Consider the following 16,534-nt stretch of genomic DNA (forward strand, 5'->3'; position numbering starts at 1 on the left):
AATTAAGAAACAAAAAGTGATACTTTTGTCCCGGTTCTCCCCTAGTAGACATAACAGCAGAAGTAATCAAATTTGACCCCCAAAAAGAAGGGGTAAAAACATGTAACAACGGTTTCTGACTGCATGTGGCACGGCTGTGTGAGATTTAACAAAGGATAAGCCAGGTGCACCTATGATAGAAATGGGTTTCCTGATGAAGCGGAGTCGTCCCTTGATCCCTGCATATTTGCTCCTGCAGCCGGCAGACCAGAGCCGCACCACGTACTCTGTCCCAAAGAACAGCACCAGGACAATCTCCTGTGGACCAGAACACAAGCAGTTACAGACAACAATTAGGAGAACAGGGCTGGGGAAGAAGGGGAGAAGACACAAAACATTCAAACTAGTTCATTAAGACCAAAGCATATTACTATCACATTTTATTAAGACTACTACACACACACTATCTATCTACCATTTCATACTATGAAAGTAATATGAGTGTTTTTCTAAGTCCAGTGCCAAGCAATGCATTGAGATGTCAGGCTTGATAAGAGCTTGGTGGGACTGGGACTTGACAGGTGTGCTGACAGAGAGAGGCTGAGGTGGTCTAGTAGTAAGGGAACCATTCACACCAGCCCACCCAGAAGAAGGTTAGATAGCATCTCTGATGACAGAGGATATTGAGCCAGGGTCAATGGCTCAGTGATTTGAGCCTCATGGCTGTGACAGTGCCTCAGCAGGATGTGCAGGTAGGATAAATAGTAAATCAGCTGGGTTGTGTTGGAGCCCTTTCCACATCTGTTGGGTGGTTCAAATATAATAGGTGACATTTTGCCACAGTGCAAATATTGTGTGTATGGTGGAGAGGTGGGAGTGTGTTTGTGTGTGTGTGATAATTCTTCATGAACCAATATCTTTTTCATTAGCACCATGACTCCATAATATTTTGCCACCTAACACTCAGTAATAGCTGTCTTAGTGTGGGTGGCCATCCCATTGCTTGCTTGAATTGGCTGCCCTACCAGCCCCCCTCCCCCTTGTTGAAACCTAATACCACAGGCCCTGCTGCAACAACATAGCTCCATAGTCACAAAAACAATCCCCTGACTGTCACTCACCCTATAGACACATTCACTTACTGCGAATGCAGTGACAGTGTCCTTCCTTTCCTTAATAATACTGTGGCTTGGACTGATCCTACAGGAACAAGTAGCACTGTTGCGTGAATTTAACATAAATAGCTACCGTGTTTGTGACTGAGGGAAAAAGTGAGAAGTGGGTTAATAACATCTATTTCAGTTGGACTTGACCGACCAGGCACAGCCCTACTTGTGTATACCGCGGAGAGAGTGAGAGACCAAATTTCATGGCTCTGTGCTGTGTCTATATAACATTGCACTATTTGTGGGTATTTGTGTCTTAAGGTTGGCCAAGGCAATTATCCCACACCTGTCCAAACTGCTCCCCAGTGGCCAGCACCTCTACACAAAAAAAAGTGCTATCTAGAACTTTAAAAGGTTATTTGGATGTCCCCATAGGAGAACTATTTGAAGAAACGTTTTTGGTTCCAGGAAAGATTTTTTTTTATTCCAGGTATAACCCTATTCAAATCAAATCACATGTTATTAGTCACATGCACCGAATACAACAGGTGTAGTAGACCTTACAGTGAAATGCTTACTTACAAGCCCCTAACCAACAATGTCGTTTAAAAAACATGAATAAGAACTAGACACAAAAGGAACAAGTAATTAAAGAGCAGCAGTAAAATAACAATAGCGAGACTACATACAGGGGGTACCGGTACAGAGTCAATGTGCGGGGGCACCGGTTAGTCGAGATAATTGAGGTAATATGCACATGTAGGTAGAGTTATTAAAGTGACTATGCATAGACAATAACAGAGAGTAGCAGCGGCGTAAAAGGGGGAGGGGGGCAATGCAAATAGTCTGAGTAGCCATTTGATTAGCTGTTCAGGAGTCTTATGGCTTGGGGGTAGAAGGTGTTTAGAAGCCTCTTGGACCTAGACTTGGTGCTCCGGTACCGCTTGCCGTGTGGTAGCAGAGAGAACGGTCTATGACTTGGGTGGCTGGAGTCTTTGACCATTTTTAGGGCCTTTCTCTGACACTGCCTGGTATAGAGATCCAGGATGGCAGGAAGCTTGGCCCCAGTGATGTACTGGACCGTACGCACTACCCTCTGTAGTGCCTTGCGGTTGGAGGTTGAGCTGTTGCCATACCAGGCAGTGATGCAACCTGTCAGGATGCCCTCGATGGTGCAGCTGTAGAACTTTTTGAGGATCTGAGGACCCATGCCAAATCTTTTCAGTCTCCTGAGGGGGAATGGGTTATGTTGTGCCCTGTTCACGACTGTCATGGTGTGCTTAGTTTGTTGGTGATGTGGACACCAAGGAACATGAAGCTCTCAACTTGCTCCACTACAGCCTCGTCGATGAGAATGGGGGTGTGTTCGGTCTTCCGTTTCCTATAGTCCACAATCATCTCCTTTGTCTTGATCACGTTGAGGGAGAGGTTGTTGTCCTGGCACCACACAGCCAGGTCTCTGACCTCTTCCCTATAGGCTGTCTCGTCGTTGTCGGTGATCAGGCCTACCACTGTTGTGTCATCGGCTCACTTAATGATGGTGTTGGTGTTGTGTCTGGCCGTGCAGTCATGAGGGAACAGGGAATAGAGGAGGGGGCTGAGTGTGCACCCCTGAGCGGCCCCTGTGTTGAGGATCAGCTTGGCGGATGTGTTGTTACCTACCCTTACCACCTGGGGGCGGCCCGTCAGGAAGTCCAGGATCCAGTTGCAGAGGGAGGTGTTTAGTCCCAGGGTCCTTAGCTTAGTGATGAGCTTTGAGGGCACTATGATGTTGAACGCTGAGCTGTAGTCAATGAATAGCATTTTCACATAGGTCCAGGTGGGAAAGGGCAGTGTGGAGAGCAATAGAAATTGTATCATCTGTGGATCTGTTAGGGTGGTATGCAAATTGGAGTGGGTCTAGGGTTTCTGGGATAATGGTGTTGATATGAGCCATGACCAGCCTTTCAAAGCACTTCATGGCTTCATGATGCTTACTACTTTAATTTTTGCTTGTAAGCAGGAATCAGGAGGATAGAGTTATGGTCAGATTTGCCAAATGGAGGGTGAAGGAGAGCTTTGTACGCGTCTCTGTGTGTGGAGTAAAGGTGGTCTAGAGTTATTTTCCCACTAATTGCACATTTACCATGCTGGTAGAAATTTGGTAAAACTGATTTAAGTTTCCCTGCATTAAAGTCCCCGGCCACTTGGAGCGCTGCCTCTGGATGAGCGTTTTCCTGTTTGCTTATGGTGGAATACAGCTCTTTGAATGTGGTCTTAGTGCCAGCCTCAGTCTGTGGTGGCATGTAGACAGCTAAATCAAATCAAATGTATTTATATATCCCTTCTTACATCTGCCATTATCTCAAAGTGCTGTACAGAAACCTAGCCTAAAACCCCAAACAGCAAGCAATGCAGGTGTAGAAGCACTACAAAAAATACAGATGAAAACTCTCCAGGTAGATAGTGTGGTCTACAACTTATCATGAAATACTCTACCTCAAGCGAGCAAAACCTTGAGACTTCTTAGATATCGTATACCAGCTTTTGTTTACTAATATACATAGTCTTCCACCCCTTGTCTTACCAGACGCCGCTGTTCTATTCTGCCGATACAGCGTACAGTTGTTAATGTCCCGTTGTAGGTCGTCAATTTTATTTTCCAATGATTGCACATTAGCTAGTAGAACGGAAGGCAGTGGGGGTTTATTCAATCGCCTACAAATTCTCAGAAGGCAGCCCAACCTCCGCCCTCTTTTTCTCCGTCTTCTCTTCACGCAAATGGGGATTAGGGCCTGTTCCTGGGAAAGCAGTGTGTCATTCTCGTCGGGCTCGTCAGACTCGTTAAAGGAAAAAAAAACTTTGCCAGTTCATGGTGAGTAATCTCAGTTCTGATGTACAGAAGTTATTTTCAGTAATAAGAGACGGTAGCAGCAATATTATGTACAAAATAAGATAGAAAATAAGTTACAAACAACGCAAAAAAATGAACAAAAAACACAGTGGGTTAGGAGCACATAAAACGTCAGCCATCTTCTCCGGCGCCATGATACATGATGGGTACACTTGGGTTCCATGTAGAACCCTTTCCACAGGGTTCTCCTATGGAGACAGCCAAATAACCCTGTTGGAATCCTTTTTTCTAAGAGTGTAGGAGACAAGTCTTGCTGTGAGATTTAAAGGAACCCAAGCTAGAGTGGGGATACGTGATGGGAACAGCAACATGAACAACAACATGAAAACGTAGGTGAACTACCAGGTCAGGTCAGTGCTGGGTGAGAATAAAAACTGGGTCATGTTTTATTGTAGAGTCCTATTTCACCTTGTGTTTAACTGATGTTACAGTGGGGCAAAAAAGTATTTAGTCAGCCACCAATTGTGCAAGTTCTCCCACTTAAAAAGATGAGAGAGGCCTGTCATTTTCATCATAGGTACACTTCAACTATGACAGACAAAACATTTAAAAAATCTAGAAAATCACATTGTAGGATTTTTAATTGATTTATTTGCAAATTATGGTGGAAAATAAGTATTTGGTCACCTACAAACAAGCAAGATTTCTGGCTCTCACAGACTTCTTCTTTAAGAGGCTCCTCTGTCCTCCACTCGTTACCTGTATTAATGGCACCTGTTTGAACTTGTTATCAGTATAAAAGACACCTGTCCACAATCTCAAACAGTCACACTCCAAACTCCTCTATGGCCAAGACCAAAGAGCTGTCAAAGCACACCAGAAACAAAATTGTAGACCTGCACCAGGCTGGGAAGACTGAATCTGCAATAGGTAAGCAGCTTGGTTTGAAGAAATCAACTGTGGGAGCAATTATTAGGAAATGGAAGACATACAAGACCACTGATAATCTCCCTCGATCTGGGGCTAAACGCAAGATCTCACCCCGTGGGGACAAAATGATCAAAAGAACGGTGAGCAAACATCCCAGAACCACACAGAGGGACCTAGTGAATGACCTGCAGACAGTTGGGAGCAAAGTAACAAAGCCTACCATCAGTAACACACTACGCCGCCAGGGACTCAAATCCTGCAGTGCCAGGCGTGTCCCCCTGCTTAAGCCAGTACATGTCCAGGCCCGTCGGAAGTTTGCTAGAGAGCATTTGGATGATCCGGAAGAAGATTGGGAGAATGTCATATGGTCAGATGAAACCAAAATATAACTTTTTGGTAAAAACTCAACTAGTCGTGTTTGGAGGACAAAGAATGCTGAGTTGCATCCAAAGAACACCATACCTACTGTGAAGCATGGGGGTGGAAATATCATGCTTTGGGGCTGTTTTTTCTGCAAAGGGACCAGGACGACTGATCCGTGTAAAGGAAAGAATGAATGGGGCCATGTATCGTGAGATTTTGAGTGAAAACCTCCTTCCATCAGCAAGGGCATTGAAGATGAAACGTGGCTGGGTCTTTCAGCATGACAATGATCCCAAACACACCACCCGGGCAATGAAGGAGTGGCTTCGTAAGAAGCATTTCAAGGTCCTGGAGTGGCCTAGCCAGTCTCTAGATCTCAACACCATAGAAAATCTTTGGAGGGAGTTGAAAGTCTGTGTTGCCCAGCAACAGCCCCAAAACATCACTGCTCTAGAGGAGATCTGCATGGAGGAATGGGCCAAAATACCAGAAACAGTGTGTGAAAACCTTGTGAAGAAAACGTTTGACCTCTGTCATTGCCAACAAAGGGTATATAACAAAGTATTGAGATAAACTTTTGTTACTTATTTTCCACCATAATTTGCAAATAAATTCATTAAAAATCCTACAATGTGATTTTCTAGATTTCTTTAAAATTTTGTCTGTCATAGTTGAAGTGTACCTGTGATGAAAATTACAGGCCTCTCTCATCTTTTTAAGTGGGAGAACTTGCACAATTGGTGGCTGACTAAATACTTTTTTGCCCCACTGTATGTATAAACTATGTACAAGAAATGGGTATTTTCTGGTTCTTCACTATCAAATAATTTCATTATAACATAACTATTTGACCATGACATTTCCAGGTAAAACCAGGTGAACATGGAAATCAAATCGGATTACAATAAATCCCCAAAATTCTAAAATGGTTCACCTGGATGTCCGAAGGATTTTGGTGTCACGAACCGGTAACTCGAAGTTTGCAGAAAACAGCTAATAGTTTCATTTTGTAGTGTTCCCTAATCTCATAAAACTAGGACAGAGCTGATTCATAGGCCTGGGTATTAGCAATCTGAATGTAATTAGATGGATTAGAGATGGATTGGGCCATTTGGAAACGTTTGAGGGAGCTCTGTGTTAATATGGTGGAATGATGGTGGAGGCCAGTTTCTGATCAGATGTTTGGTGGTGCCACTGTGCCACATAGCTGTGACATTAATGGACCTGGAGTAGACTGGAGGACAGGACAGGAGAGAGAGACGAGAGCGTGTGACACATGATGGATGTCGGTGCGTCCTGCTGGGCCTGGCTAACTTTACTTTGGCAGCTGTCTTGAAAGCCAAATATCCTTAAGGACTAATGTCCTCTCTGCCATCCAAAACAAGCACACAGATTCATGGATGTCAGCTAACCCTGAACTCGCTAAGTATAGCCACTTCACCATAAGTACGTGCCATGATGCCAAAGACTGTCTCTGACTCACTCACGCACGCAAACACACATACACGCAAACACACACAGAATATATGAAATACACAAACACTATTACATCATACACACACATGCAGGTGCACATAAAATGGGGTTGAACAGTTTAGTAACTAAAATATTCCCCTCAGGACATTGCCACCTGTCTTCCTTAATAATACTACCTTGTAGGTTTTGCAACTCTCATGTTTTGAGTTACAAATGTTTTGTTACAATGGGTAACTCTACCTCTAATGCCCTAATGTAACTACTGCTTCCTAGCTCATCTGTTATAGCTTTCTTCTGTCCTACCCACTGGGTTACTACCTACTGTTCTAACTGTCTGTCTTCTGTCCTACCCACTGGGTTACTACCTACTGTTCTAACTGTCTGTCTTCTGTCCTACCCACTGGGTTACTACCTACTGTTCTAACTGTCTGTCTTCTGTCTTACCCACTGGGTTACGACCTACTGTTCTAACTGTCTGTCTTCTGTCCTACCCACTGGGTTACGACCTACTGTTCTAACTGTCTGTCTTCTGTCCTACCCACTGGGTTACGACCTACTGTTCTAACTGTCTGTCTTCTGTCCTACCCACTGGGTTACGACCTACTGTTCTAACTGTCTGTCTTCTGTCCTACCCACTGGGTTACTACCTACTGTTCTAACTGTCTGTCTTCTGTCCTACCCACTGGGTTACTACCTACTGTTCTAACTGTCTGTCTTCTGTCCTACCCACTGGGTTACTACCTACTGTTCTAACTGTCTGTCTTCTGTCCTACCCACTGGGTTACTACCTACTGTTCTAACTGTCTGTCTTCTGTCCTACCCACTGGGTTACTACCTACTGTTCTAACTGTCTGTCTTCTGTCCTACCCACTGGGTTACGACCTACTGTTCTAACTGTCTGTCTTCTGTCCTACCCACTGGGTTACGACCTATTGTTCTAACTGTCTGTCTTCTGTCCTACCCACTGGGTTACTACCTACTGTTCTAACTGTCTGTCTTCTGTCTTACCCACTGGGTTACGACCTACTGTTCTAACTGTCTGTCTTCTGTCCTACCCACTGGGTTACTACCTACTGTTCTAACTGTCTGTCTTCTGTCCTACCCACTGGGTTACTACCTACTGTTCTAACTGTCTGTCTTCTGTCCTACCCACTGGGTTACAACCTACTGTTCTAACTGTCTGTCTTCTGTCCTACCCACTGGGTTACTACCTACTGTTCTAACTGTCTGTCTTCTGTCCTACCTACTGGGTTACTACCTACTGTTCTAACTGTCTGTCTTCTGTCCTACCTACTGGGTTACTACCTACTGTTCTCGATCTAACCAAACTGCTGATAGGAGAGCTCTTCTTCCAGAGTGCAATAAATGAATAACTCAGCAGCCAGGGAATCCTCCAAAGGGCACTTGCCAAAAGTTTAGAGAACACTCTGTACAATCCTGTCTTCTGATTGCCCCCACACTGGTGAGGTGAGTGTGTGTGTGTGTGTGAGCATGTGTGTGTGTTTAGATGCAACGCATGATGCAAAGTCTTTATCCTGCACCATATCAGTATTTCTCTACCTGTGAGAATAGGACTGATAGCACTGAGAGTAACAGTAGCCAATATAATGTACATCAACCAAAATCCCCAACAGTAAGCTCTGAAGCATGCCAATAACTAATAGATATAGTCTCATGCAACTATATAGACCCTTTCCATTTCATTTGAGGTTCACAATTTTTATAATACTGTTGAACACTGAACTCGAAGTCAGTGGAATTTAAGATGGAGGTTAGTCTGCGTCCCACTCAATATGTTCTACTCCCATCATGTGGATGTGGATGGTATTACAATAAAACAAAATCAAAAGGTAGGTCACTGATTTGGTGAATCCATCCCAAATCCACTCACCATCACAAAGAGTGTTCCGCTGGCAAAATCGGCATAGTGTTCTATGGTGGACAGGACACTGAAGATAAGGCATACCAGGACCATGAGGAAACTGTGGAGGGAAGAAACACATGTCAAACTTAGAATCACGTATACAGTTGAAGTCGGAGGTTTACATACACCTTAGCCAAATACATTTAAACTCAGTCTTTCACAATTCCTGACATTTAATCCTAGTAAAAAGTTCCTGTCTTAGGTCAGTTAAGATCACCACTTTATTTTAAGAATGTGAAATGTCAGAATAATAGCAGAGAGAATGATTTATTTCCGCTTGTATATTTTTCATCACATTCACAGTGGGTCAGAAGTTTACATACACTCAATTAGTATTTGGTAGCATTGCCTTTAAATTGTTTAACTTGAGTCAAACATTTCGGGCAGCCTTCCACAAGATTCCCACAATAAGTTGGGTGAATTTTGGCCCATTCCTCCTGACAGAGCTGGTGTAACTGAGTCAGGTTTGTAGGCCTCCTTGCTCACACACGCTTTTTCAGTTCTGCCCACACATTTCCTATGGGATTGAGGTCAGGGCTTTGTGATGGCCACTCCAATACCTTGACTTTGTTGTCCTTAAGCCATTTTGCCACAACTTTGGAAGTATGCATGGAAGTTAAATTGTCCATTTGGAAGACCCATTTGCGACCAAGCTTTAACTTCCTGACTGATGTCTTGAGATGTTGCTTCAATATATCCACATAATTTTCCTACTTTTTAAATGTATTTTACCTTTATTTTACTAGGCAAGTCAGTTTAGAACAAATTCAGTGTTAACTGAACAGTGGGTTAACTGCCTGTTCAGGGGCAGAACGATGGATTTGTACCTTGTCAGCTCGGGGATTCATTTCGGGTTACTAGTCCAACGCTCTAACCACTAGGCTACCCGGCTACCCAACTCATGATGTCATCTATTTTGTGAAATGCACCAGTCCCTCCTGCAGCAAAGCACCCAAACAACATCATGCTGCCATCCCTGTGCTTCACGGTTGGGATGGTGTTCTTCAGCTTGCAAGCATCCCTCTTTTTCCTCCAAACAGAACGATGGTCATTATGGCCAAACAGGTCTATTTTTGTTTCATCAGACCAGAGGACATTTCTCCAAAAAGTACGATCTTTGTCCCATGTGCAGTTGCAAACCTTAGTCTGGCTTTTTTATGGCTGTTTTGGAGCATTGGCTTCTTCCTTGCTGAACAGCCTTTCAGGTTATGTCGATATAGGACTCGTTTTTACTGTGGATATAGATACTTTTGTACCGGATTCCTCCAGCATCTTCACAAGGTCATTTGCTGTTGTTCTGGGATTGATTTGCACTTTTCTCACCAAAGTACGTTCATCTCTAGGAGACAGAACGCTTCTCCTTCCTGAGCGGTATGACAGCTGCGTGGTCCCATGGTGTTTATACTTGCGTACTATTGTTTGTACAGATGAACGTGGTACCTTCAGAACCTGGACTTGAACTCGATCGAACATCTCTGGAGAGACCTGAAAAAAGAGGTGCAGCGACGCTCCCCATTCAACCTGACAGAGCTTGAGAGGATCTGCAGAGAAGAATGGGAGAAAATCCACAAATACAGGTGTGCCAAGCTTACCCAAAAAGACTCAAGGCTGTAATCACCGCCAAAGACACTTCAGTAAAGGGTCTGACTGCTTATGTAAATGTAATATTTCAGTTTTTTATTTTTAATACATTTGCAAAACTGTATAAAAACCTGTTTTTGCTTAGTCATTATGGGTTATTGTGTGTAGATTGATGGGGGGGGGATGTAATCAATATTAGAATAAAGCTGAAATGTAACAAAATATGGAAAAATACTTTCCGATTGCACTGTAGGTAGATCAAGGCTATGTCGATAAATCAACTTTTGACAAAAATGCAGATAGAATCTTATATTTTCAAGTTCTCGATCAGAGAGAAGGGGGGGACTAGAATACTGCTAAAGGCAATGCTAAATTCTCCAAGTGCTGAGTTGTAGCCATTGTAAATCCTATGAACTGAACAGAACATGGAAGTAGAATTCCAGTATTTAGGCTATGATGGATTTTCATCAAACATGTATGGTTTTATACATTTACTGATGTTGGGATTAATAAACACACTTATGGAGGAATCATGAAAAGAGAATAAAGCATTTCTGTAATCTGAAAATACCTGTCTTTCAATACCCTTGCCCTAGTACAGTAATATTATGAACAAAGTAATTGTTGTGGTTTCATCTCTTGGTGTAATTTTTGTATTTCCTAACATCTGGGGAGGAAGTGAAAAACTGAAATTAAAAATAATCCCTTTCTCTTGTCATAACACAGGATCATCTTAACTGGATTTATAAAAATACAAATATGATGTCATATGTCATTGTTAGTCAGGTTATACACAAGTGTAAATTTTCTGCAAAAACACAATTCCCCTGAGAAAATGACGTTATGCAGCAGTATGAAACACGGCGTATCCTTTCGATGTTGTTTCTAACTCTAATTTCCCCAAAAATTATTTGTACTGTAGACTGCTGACATTTCCGGTTGTGTAGTAATACCTGCAAGAGTATCAATACAAAAACAACACAAATTAATAAAGAAATGGCCAGTCAAAGCTCTTGGAAGAACAAAATGAAGGGAGCTACTAGCTACTGTAGTAAAGTGATAAATTGATGGGACTGAAGTACATGGAAGAGAAAACGACCGACTCCTGACCTCAGCAATATCAATAACACTTACCCACTGGAGCCAAATATGTAGCACCTTCCAAACCTCTGAGTGACGTCTGGTAACAGCATAAATGCAGAGTACGATATTGAAGTACTACACAGAGTAAAACCAAACTTCAAGCCCGACATGTATCCAAAGTTCATACACTCTAAAATCACTCATGCCTACAAAAACAGAAGACCATAAGACTTAAAAAAGCAAAAACAGAAAACAAATCCTCCTGATCAAGGTCCCATGCCGAAACAATCACAATTACATAAGACAAACTGTCCTATTTTAATTCTCAAACTCTGAAAAAAGCATATTTGGGTTCCAGAAAAGCACCGTAAAAATACTATGTATTATTATTTGTTTATCATTTATATCATTTTTTAAGCTGGAATCCTTGATGTTAAAACTGACACATTACAACAACAAAGAAGCTACAGCAAACAACAAAAACAGTGTTTTTTCCATTCGGGAGTCATTGCAGCTGTGATAGAACCGCAGAATATGTACTTTGTTTCTTTTTTTACTGGGTGGCGCGATGCTCCTCACCTCTGCGTTGTCAACAAAACAATACCAATGACCGTGGGGCAGACAGTGGCGCTGTTTCCCCTACTGCGGATTCTACTTACAGCACTTTGTGATTGTTATACAATGGAATTTTACTGTTTAATTTAATTGCATTGAATGCATGTGAAGTGTCAGTCTTGCCCATCTGCCATCTCACTGCCAAAAATGGGGACCACAATGGAAATAAGCTTCCGGACTGTATAGTGTTTTTATCTTCAATAATAGTTGTATGTTTGTAATGATGTCTCCGGCTGGAGCAGCCTACTACTTTTAATGATCTAATAAATGAAATCAATCAATAAATCAATATCAGCTAGACTGAGGTACTGTTTATTCCTCCTACAGTAATATCCTAAAGGACCTAAAGCCTCTCTGTGTGTATCCTGACGCCCCAGGAGGTTTTGTTTTAGAGTGGGGACAAACCAGGTCACAACCAGGACAAAACCCCTGGGATCTGATTAAAACAAAACAGCTGGTGGTTGATCCAGCATTATTACAATAACTGCATATCCCTCAGACCCACTACAGAGAGCGTGCAGTGGAGTCCCGATCCCCCCCTACAATATGAACCATGACAAAAACAGTAGTTTCTGTGTGCGTGTGTACAGTGGGGCAAAAAAGTATTTAGTTAGCCACCAATTGTGCAAGTTCTCCCACTTAAAAAGATGAGAGAGGCCTGTCATTTTCATCATAGGTACACTTCAACTATGACAGACAAAATGAGAAAACAAAATCCAGAAAATCACATTGTAGGATTTTTAATGAATTTATTTGCAAATTATGGTGGAAAATAAGTATTTGGTCACCTACAAACAAGCAAGATTTCTGGCTCTCACAGACCTGTAACTTCTTATTTAAGAGGCTCATCTGTCCTCCACTCGTTACCTGTATTAATGGCACCTGTTTGAACTTGTTATCAGTATAAAACACACCTGTCCACAACCTCAAACAGTCACACTCCAAACTCCACTATGGCCAAGACCAAAGAGCTGTCAAAGGACACCAGAAACAAAATTGTAGACCTGCACCAGGCTGGGAAGACTGAATCTGCAATAGGTAAGCAGCTTGGTTTGAAGAAATCAACTGTGGGAGCAATTATTAGGAAATGGAAGACATACAAGACCACTGATAATCTCCCTCGATCTGGGGCTCCATGCAAGATCTCACCCCGTGGGGTCAAAATGATCACAAGAATGGTGAGCAAAAATCCCAGAACCACACGGGGGGACCTAGTGAATGACCTGCAGAGAGTTGGGACCAAAGTAACAAAGCCTACCATCAGTAACACACTACACCGCCAGGGACTCAAATCCTGCAGTGCCAGACGTGTCCCCCTGCTTAAGACAGTCTGAAGTTTGCTAGAAAGCATTTGGATGATCCAGAAGAAGATTGGGAGAATGTCATATTGTCAGATGAAACCAAAATGTAACTTTATGGTAAAAACTCAACTCATCGTGTTTGGAGGACAAAGAATGCTGAGTTGCATCCAAAGAACACCATACCTACTGTGAAGCATGGGGGTGGAAACATCATGCTTGGGGCTGTTTTTCTGCAAAGGGACCAGGACGACTGATCTGTGTAAAGGAAAGAATGAATGGGGCCATGTATCGTGAGATTTTGAGTGAAAACCTCCTTCCATCAGCAAGGGCATTGAAGATGAAACGTGGCTGGGTCTTTCAGCATGACAATGATCCCAAACACACCGCCCGGGCAATGAAGGAGTGGCTTCGTAAGAATAATTTCAAGGTCCTGGAGTGGCCTAACCAGTCTCCAGATCTCAACCCCATAGAAAATCTTTGGAGGGAGTTGAAAGTCCGTGTTGCCCAGCAATAGCCCCAAAAACATCACTGCTCTAGAGGAGATCTGCATGGAGGAATGGGCCAAAATACCAGCAACAGTGTGTGAAAACCTTGTGAAGACTTACAGAAAACGTTTGACCTCTGTCATTGCCAACAAAGGGTATATAACAAAGTATTGAGATAAACTTTTGTTATTGACCAAATACTGATTTTCCACCATAATTTGCAAATAAATTCATTAGAAATCCTACAATGTGGTTTTCTGGATTTTTTTCTCATTTTGTCTGTCATAGTTGAAGTGTACCTATGATGAAAATTACAGGCCTCTCTCATCTTTTTAAGTGGGAGAACTTGCACAATTGGTGGCTGACTAAATACTTTTGTGCCCCACTGTATGTGTTTCACAGAAGAGGAGTATTCCTGTGGGGTAGCGATGCCTGTGCTGTGTGTATGGTGGTATACCTAATAAATAGGGCTGTGACGTAATTGGAAAAACCATGTTACTGATGGTTATGGATGAAGATCATCATGAAAATAAAATAAACAGTAATTTTAGGATTACTAATCCCGGAGTCGCCTCTTCATTGTTGACGTTGAGACTGGTGTTTTGCGGGTACTATTTACTGAAGCTGCCAGTTGAGGACTTGTGAGGCGTCTGATTCTCAAACTAGATACTCTAATGTACTTGTCCTCTTTCTCAGTTGTGCACCGGGGCCTACCACTCCTCTTTCTATTCTGGTTAGAGACAGTTTGCGCTGTTCTTTGAAGGGAGTAGTACACAGCGTTGTAAGAGATCTTCAGTTTCTTGGCAATTTCTCACATAGAATAGCCTTCATTTCTCAGAACAAGAAAATACTGAGTTTCAGAACAAAGTTCTTTGTTTCTGGCCATTTTGAGCCTGTAATCGAACCCACAAATGCTGATGCTCCAGATACTCAACTAGACTAAAGAAGAACAGTTTTATTAACTGTTTTCAGCTATGCTAACATAATTTCAAAAGGGTTGTCTAATGGGTTGTCTAATGATCAATTAGCCTTTTAAAGTTATAAACCTGGATTAGCTAACACAACGTGCCATTGGAACACGGGAGTGATGGTTGCTGACAATGGGCCTCTGTACGCCTATGTAGATATCCCATAAAAAATCTGCCGTTTCCAGCTAAAATAGTCATTTACAACATTAACAATGTCTACACTGTATTTATGATAAGTTTGATGTTATTTTTATGGACAAAAAATGAGTTTTCTTTTCAAAAACAAAGAAATTTCTAAGTGACCCCAAACTTTTGAAAGCAATTTCTATACCACAATGCAATTGTGAGCATACAAGGCATTCTAAATTATACTACAACATCAGTCTAACTGAATATGGATGTTGTATTGGTTGAATGTTCCAGAATGTTCTTCAGCTGGTGAACCTCTTCTTGTGTTCGGTCATGGCAGTTAGAAACACAGACATTTTGATATTTCTCACATCAATTGTATACACATCCACGGGGCAGTCCTCAACGTCTTGAAATACACATTGAATTCTGGATATTGTGGTTTGCTTACAACCAGGAAATGTATCTGGCCCGTTTCTACTGGTGAGATGCAGAAACGCTCGTATTTAAATTTAGCAGAAGCTCTTATCCAGAATGACATACAGTTAGTGCATTTATCTTAAGAAACCAGGAGGGCCAACCACATCTCACAGTCATAGTTGGCTCCCGAGTGGGGCAGCGGTCTAAGGCACTGCATCTTAGTGCTAGAGGCGTCACTACAGACCCTGGTATGACAACCGGCTGTGATTGGGAGTCCCATAGGACGACGCACAATTGGCCTAGCGTCGTCCGGTTTAGGGTTGGGCCAGGGTAGGCCGTCATTGTAAAATAAGAATTTGTTCATACAGTGAGGGGGAAAAGTATTTGATCCCCTGCTGATTTTGTACGTTTGCCCACTGACAAAGAAATTATCAGTCTATAATTTTAATGGTAGGTTTATTTGAACAGTGAGAGACAGAATAGCAACAACAAAAATCCAGAAAAACGCATGTCAATAATGTTATAAATTGATTTACATTTTAATGAGGAAAATAAGTATTTGACCCCCTCTCAATCAGAAAGATTTCTGGCCCCCAGGTGTCTTTCATACAAGTAACGAGCTGAGATTAGGAGCACACTCTTAAAGGGAGTGCTCCTAATCTCAGTTTGTTACCTGTATAAAAGACACCTGTCCACAGAAGCAATCAGAAGCAACCAAACTCTCCACCATGGCCAAGACCAAAGAGCTCCCCAAGGATGTCAGGGACAAGATTGTAGATCTACACAAGGCTGGAATGGGCTACAAGACATTCGCCAAGCAGCTTGGTGAGAAGGTGACAACAGTTGGTGTGATTATTCGCAAATGGAAGAAACACAAAAGAACTGTCAATCTCCCTTGGCCTGGGGCTCCATGCAAGATCTCACCTCCTGGAGTTGCAATGATCATGAGAACGGTGAGGATTCAGCCCAGAACTACAAGGGAGGATCTTGTCAATGATCTCAAGGCAGCTGGGACCATAATCACCAAGAAAACAATTGGTAACACACTGCGCCGTGAAGGACTGAAATCCTGCAGCGCCCGCAAGGTCCCCCTGCTCAAGAAAGCACATATACGGACGGCAGGATAGCCTAGTGGTTAGAGCGTTGGACTAGTAACCGGAAGGTTGCAAGTTCAAATCCCTGAGCTGACAAGGTACAAATCTGTCGTTCTGCCCCTGACCAGGCAGTTAACCCGCTCTCATTGAAAATAAGAATTTGTTCTTAACTGACTTGCCTGGTTATATAAAGTATATTTTACCTCAAAAAAGTAGCTATCAGAAAAGTCAGAACTAGTAAGGGGTT

General features: G+C 42.5%; 1 protein-coding gene across 1 annotated transcript in view; it reads right to left on the bottom strand.

The window, feature by feature from the left end:
- LOC110522744 (potassium voltage-gated channel subfamily KQT member 1-like) overlaps nucleotides 1-16,534 on the bottom strand; it is a 276,958-nt gene that overhangs the window by 248,488 nt on the left and 11,936 nt on the right. Inside the window, exons 2-3 of the mRNA XM_036969009.1 lie at nucleotides 8,579-8,669; nucleotides 171-297 (exon numbers count right to left, since the gene is read on the bottom strand). Of these exons, the coding sequence (XP_036824904.1) occupies nucleotides 171-297; nucleotides 8,579-8,669 (218 nt within the window). The remainder of the gene's footprint in view (nucleotides 1-170; nucleotides 298-8,578; nucleotides 8,670-16,534) is intronic.

The sequence above is a fragment of the Oncorhynchus mykiss genome, chromosome 30 (assembly GCF_013265735.2).
Source record: "Oncorhynchus mykiss isolate Arlee chromosome 30, USDA_OmykA_1.1, whole genome shotgun sequence".
Lineage (NCBI taxonomy): Eukaryota > Metazoa > Chordata > Actinopteri > Salmoniformes > Salmonidae > Oncorhynchus > Oncorhynchus mykiss.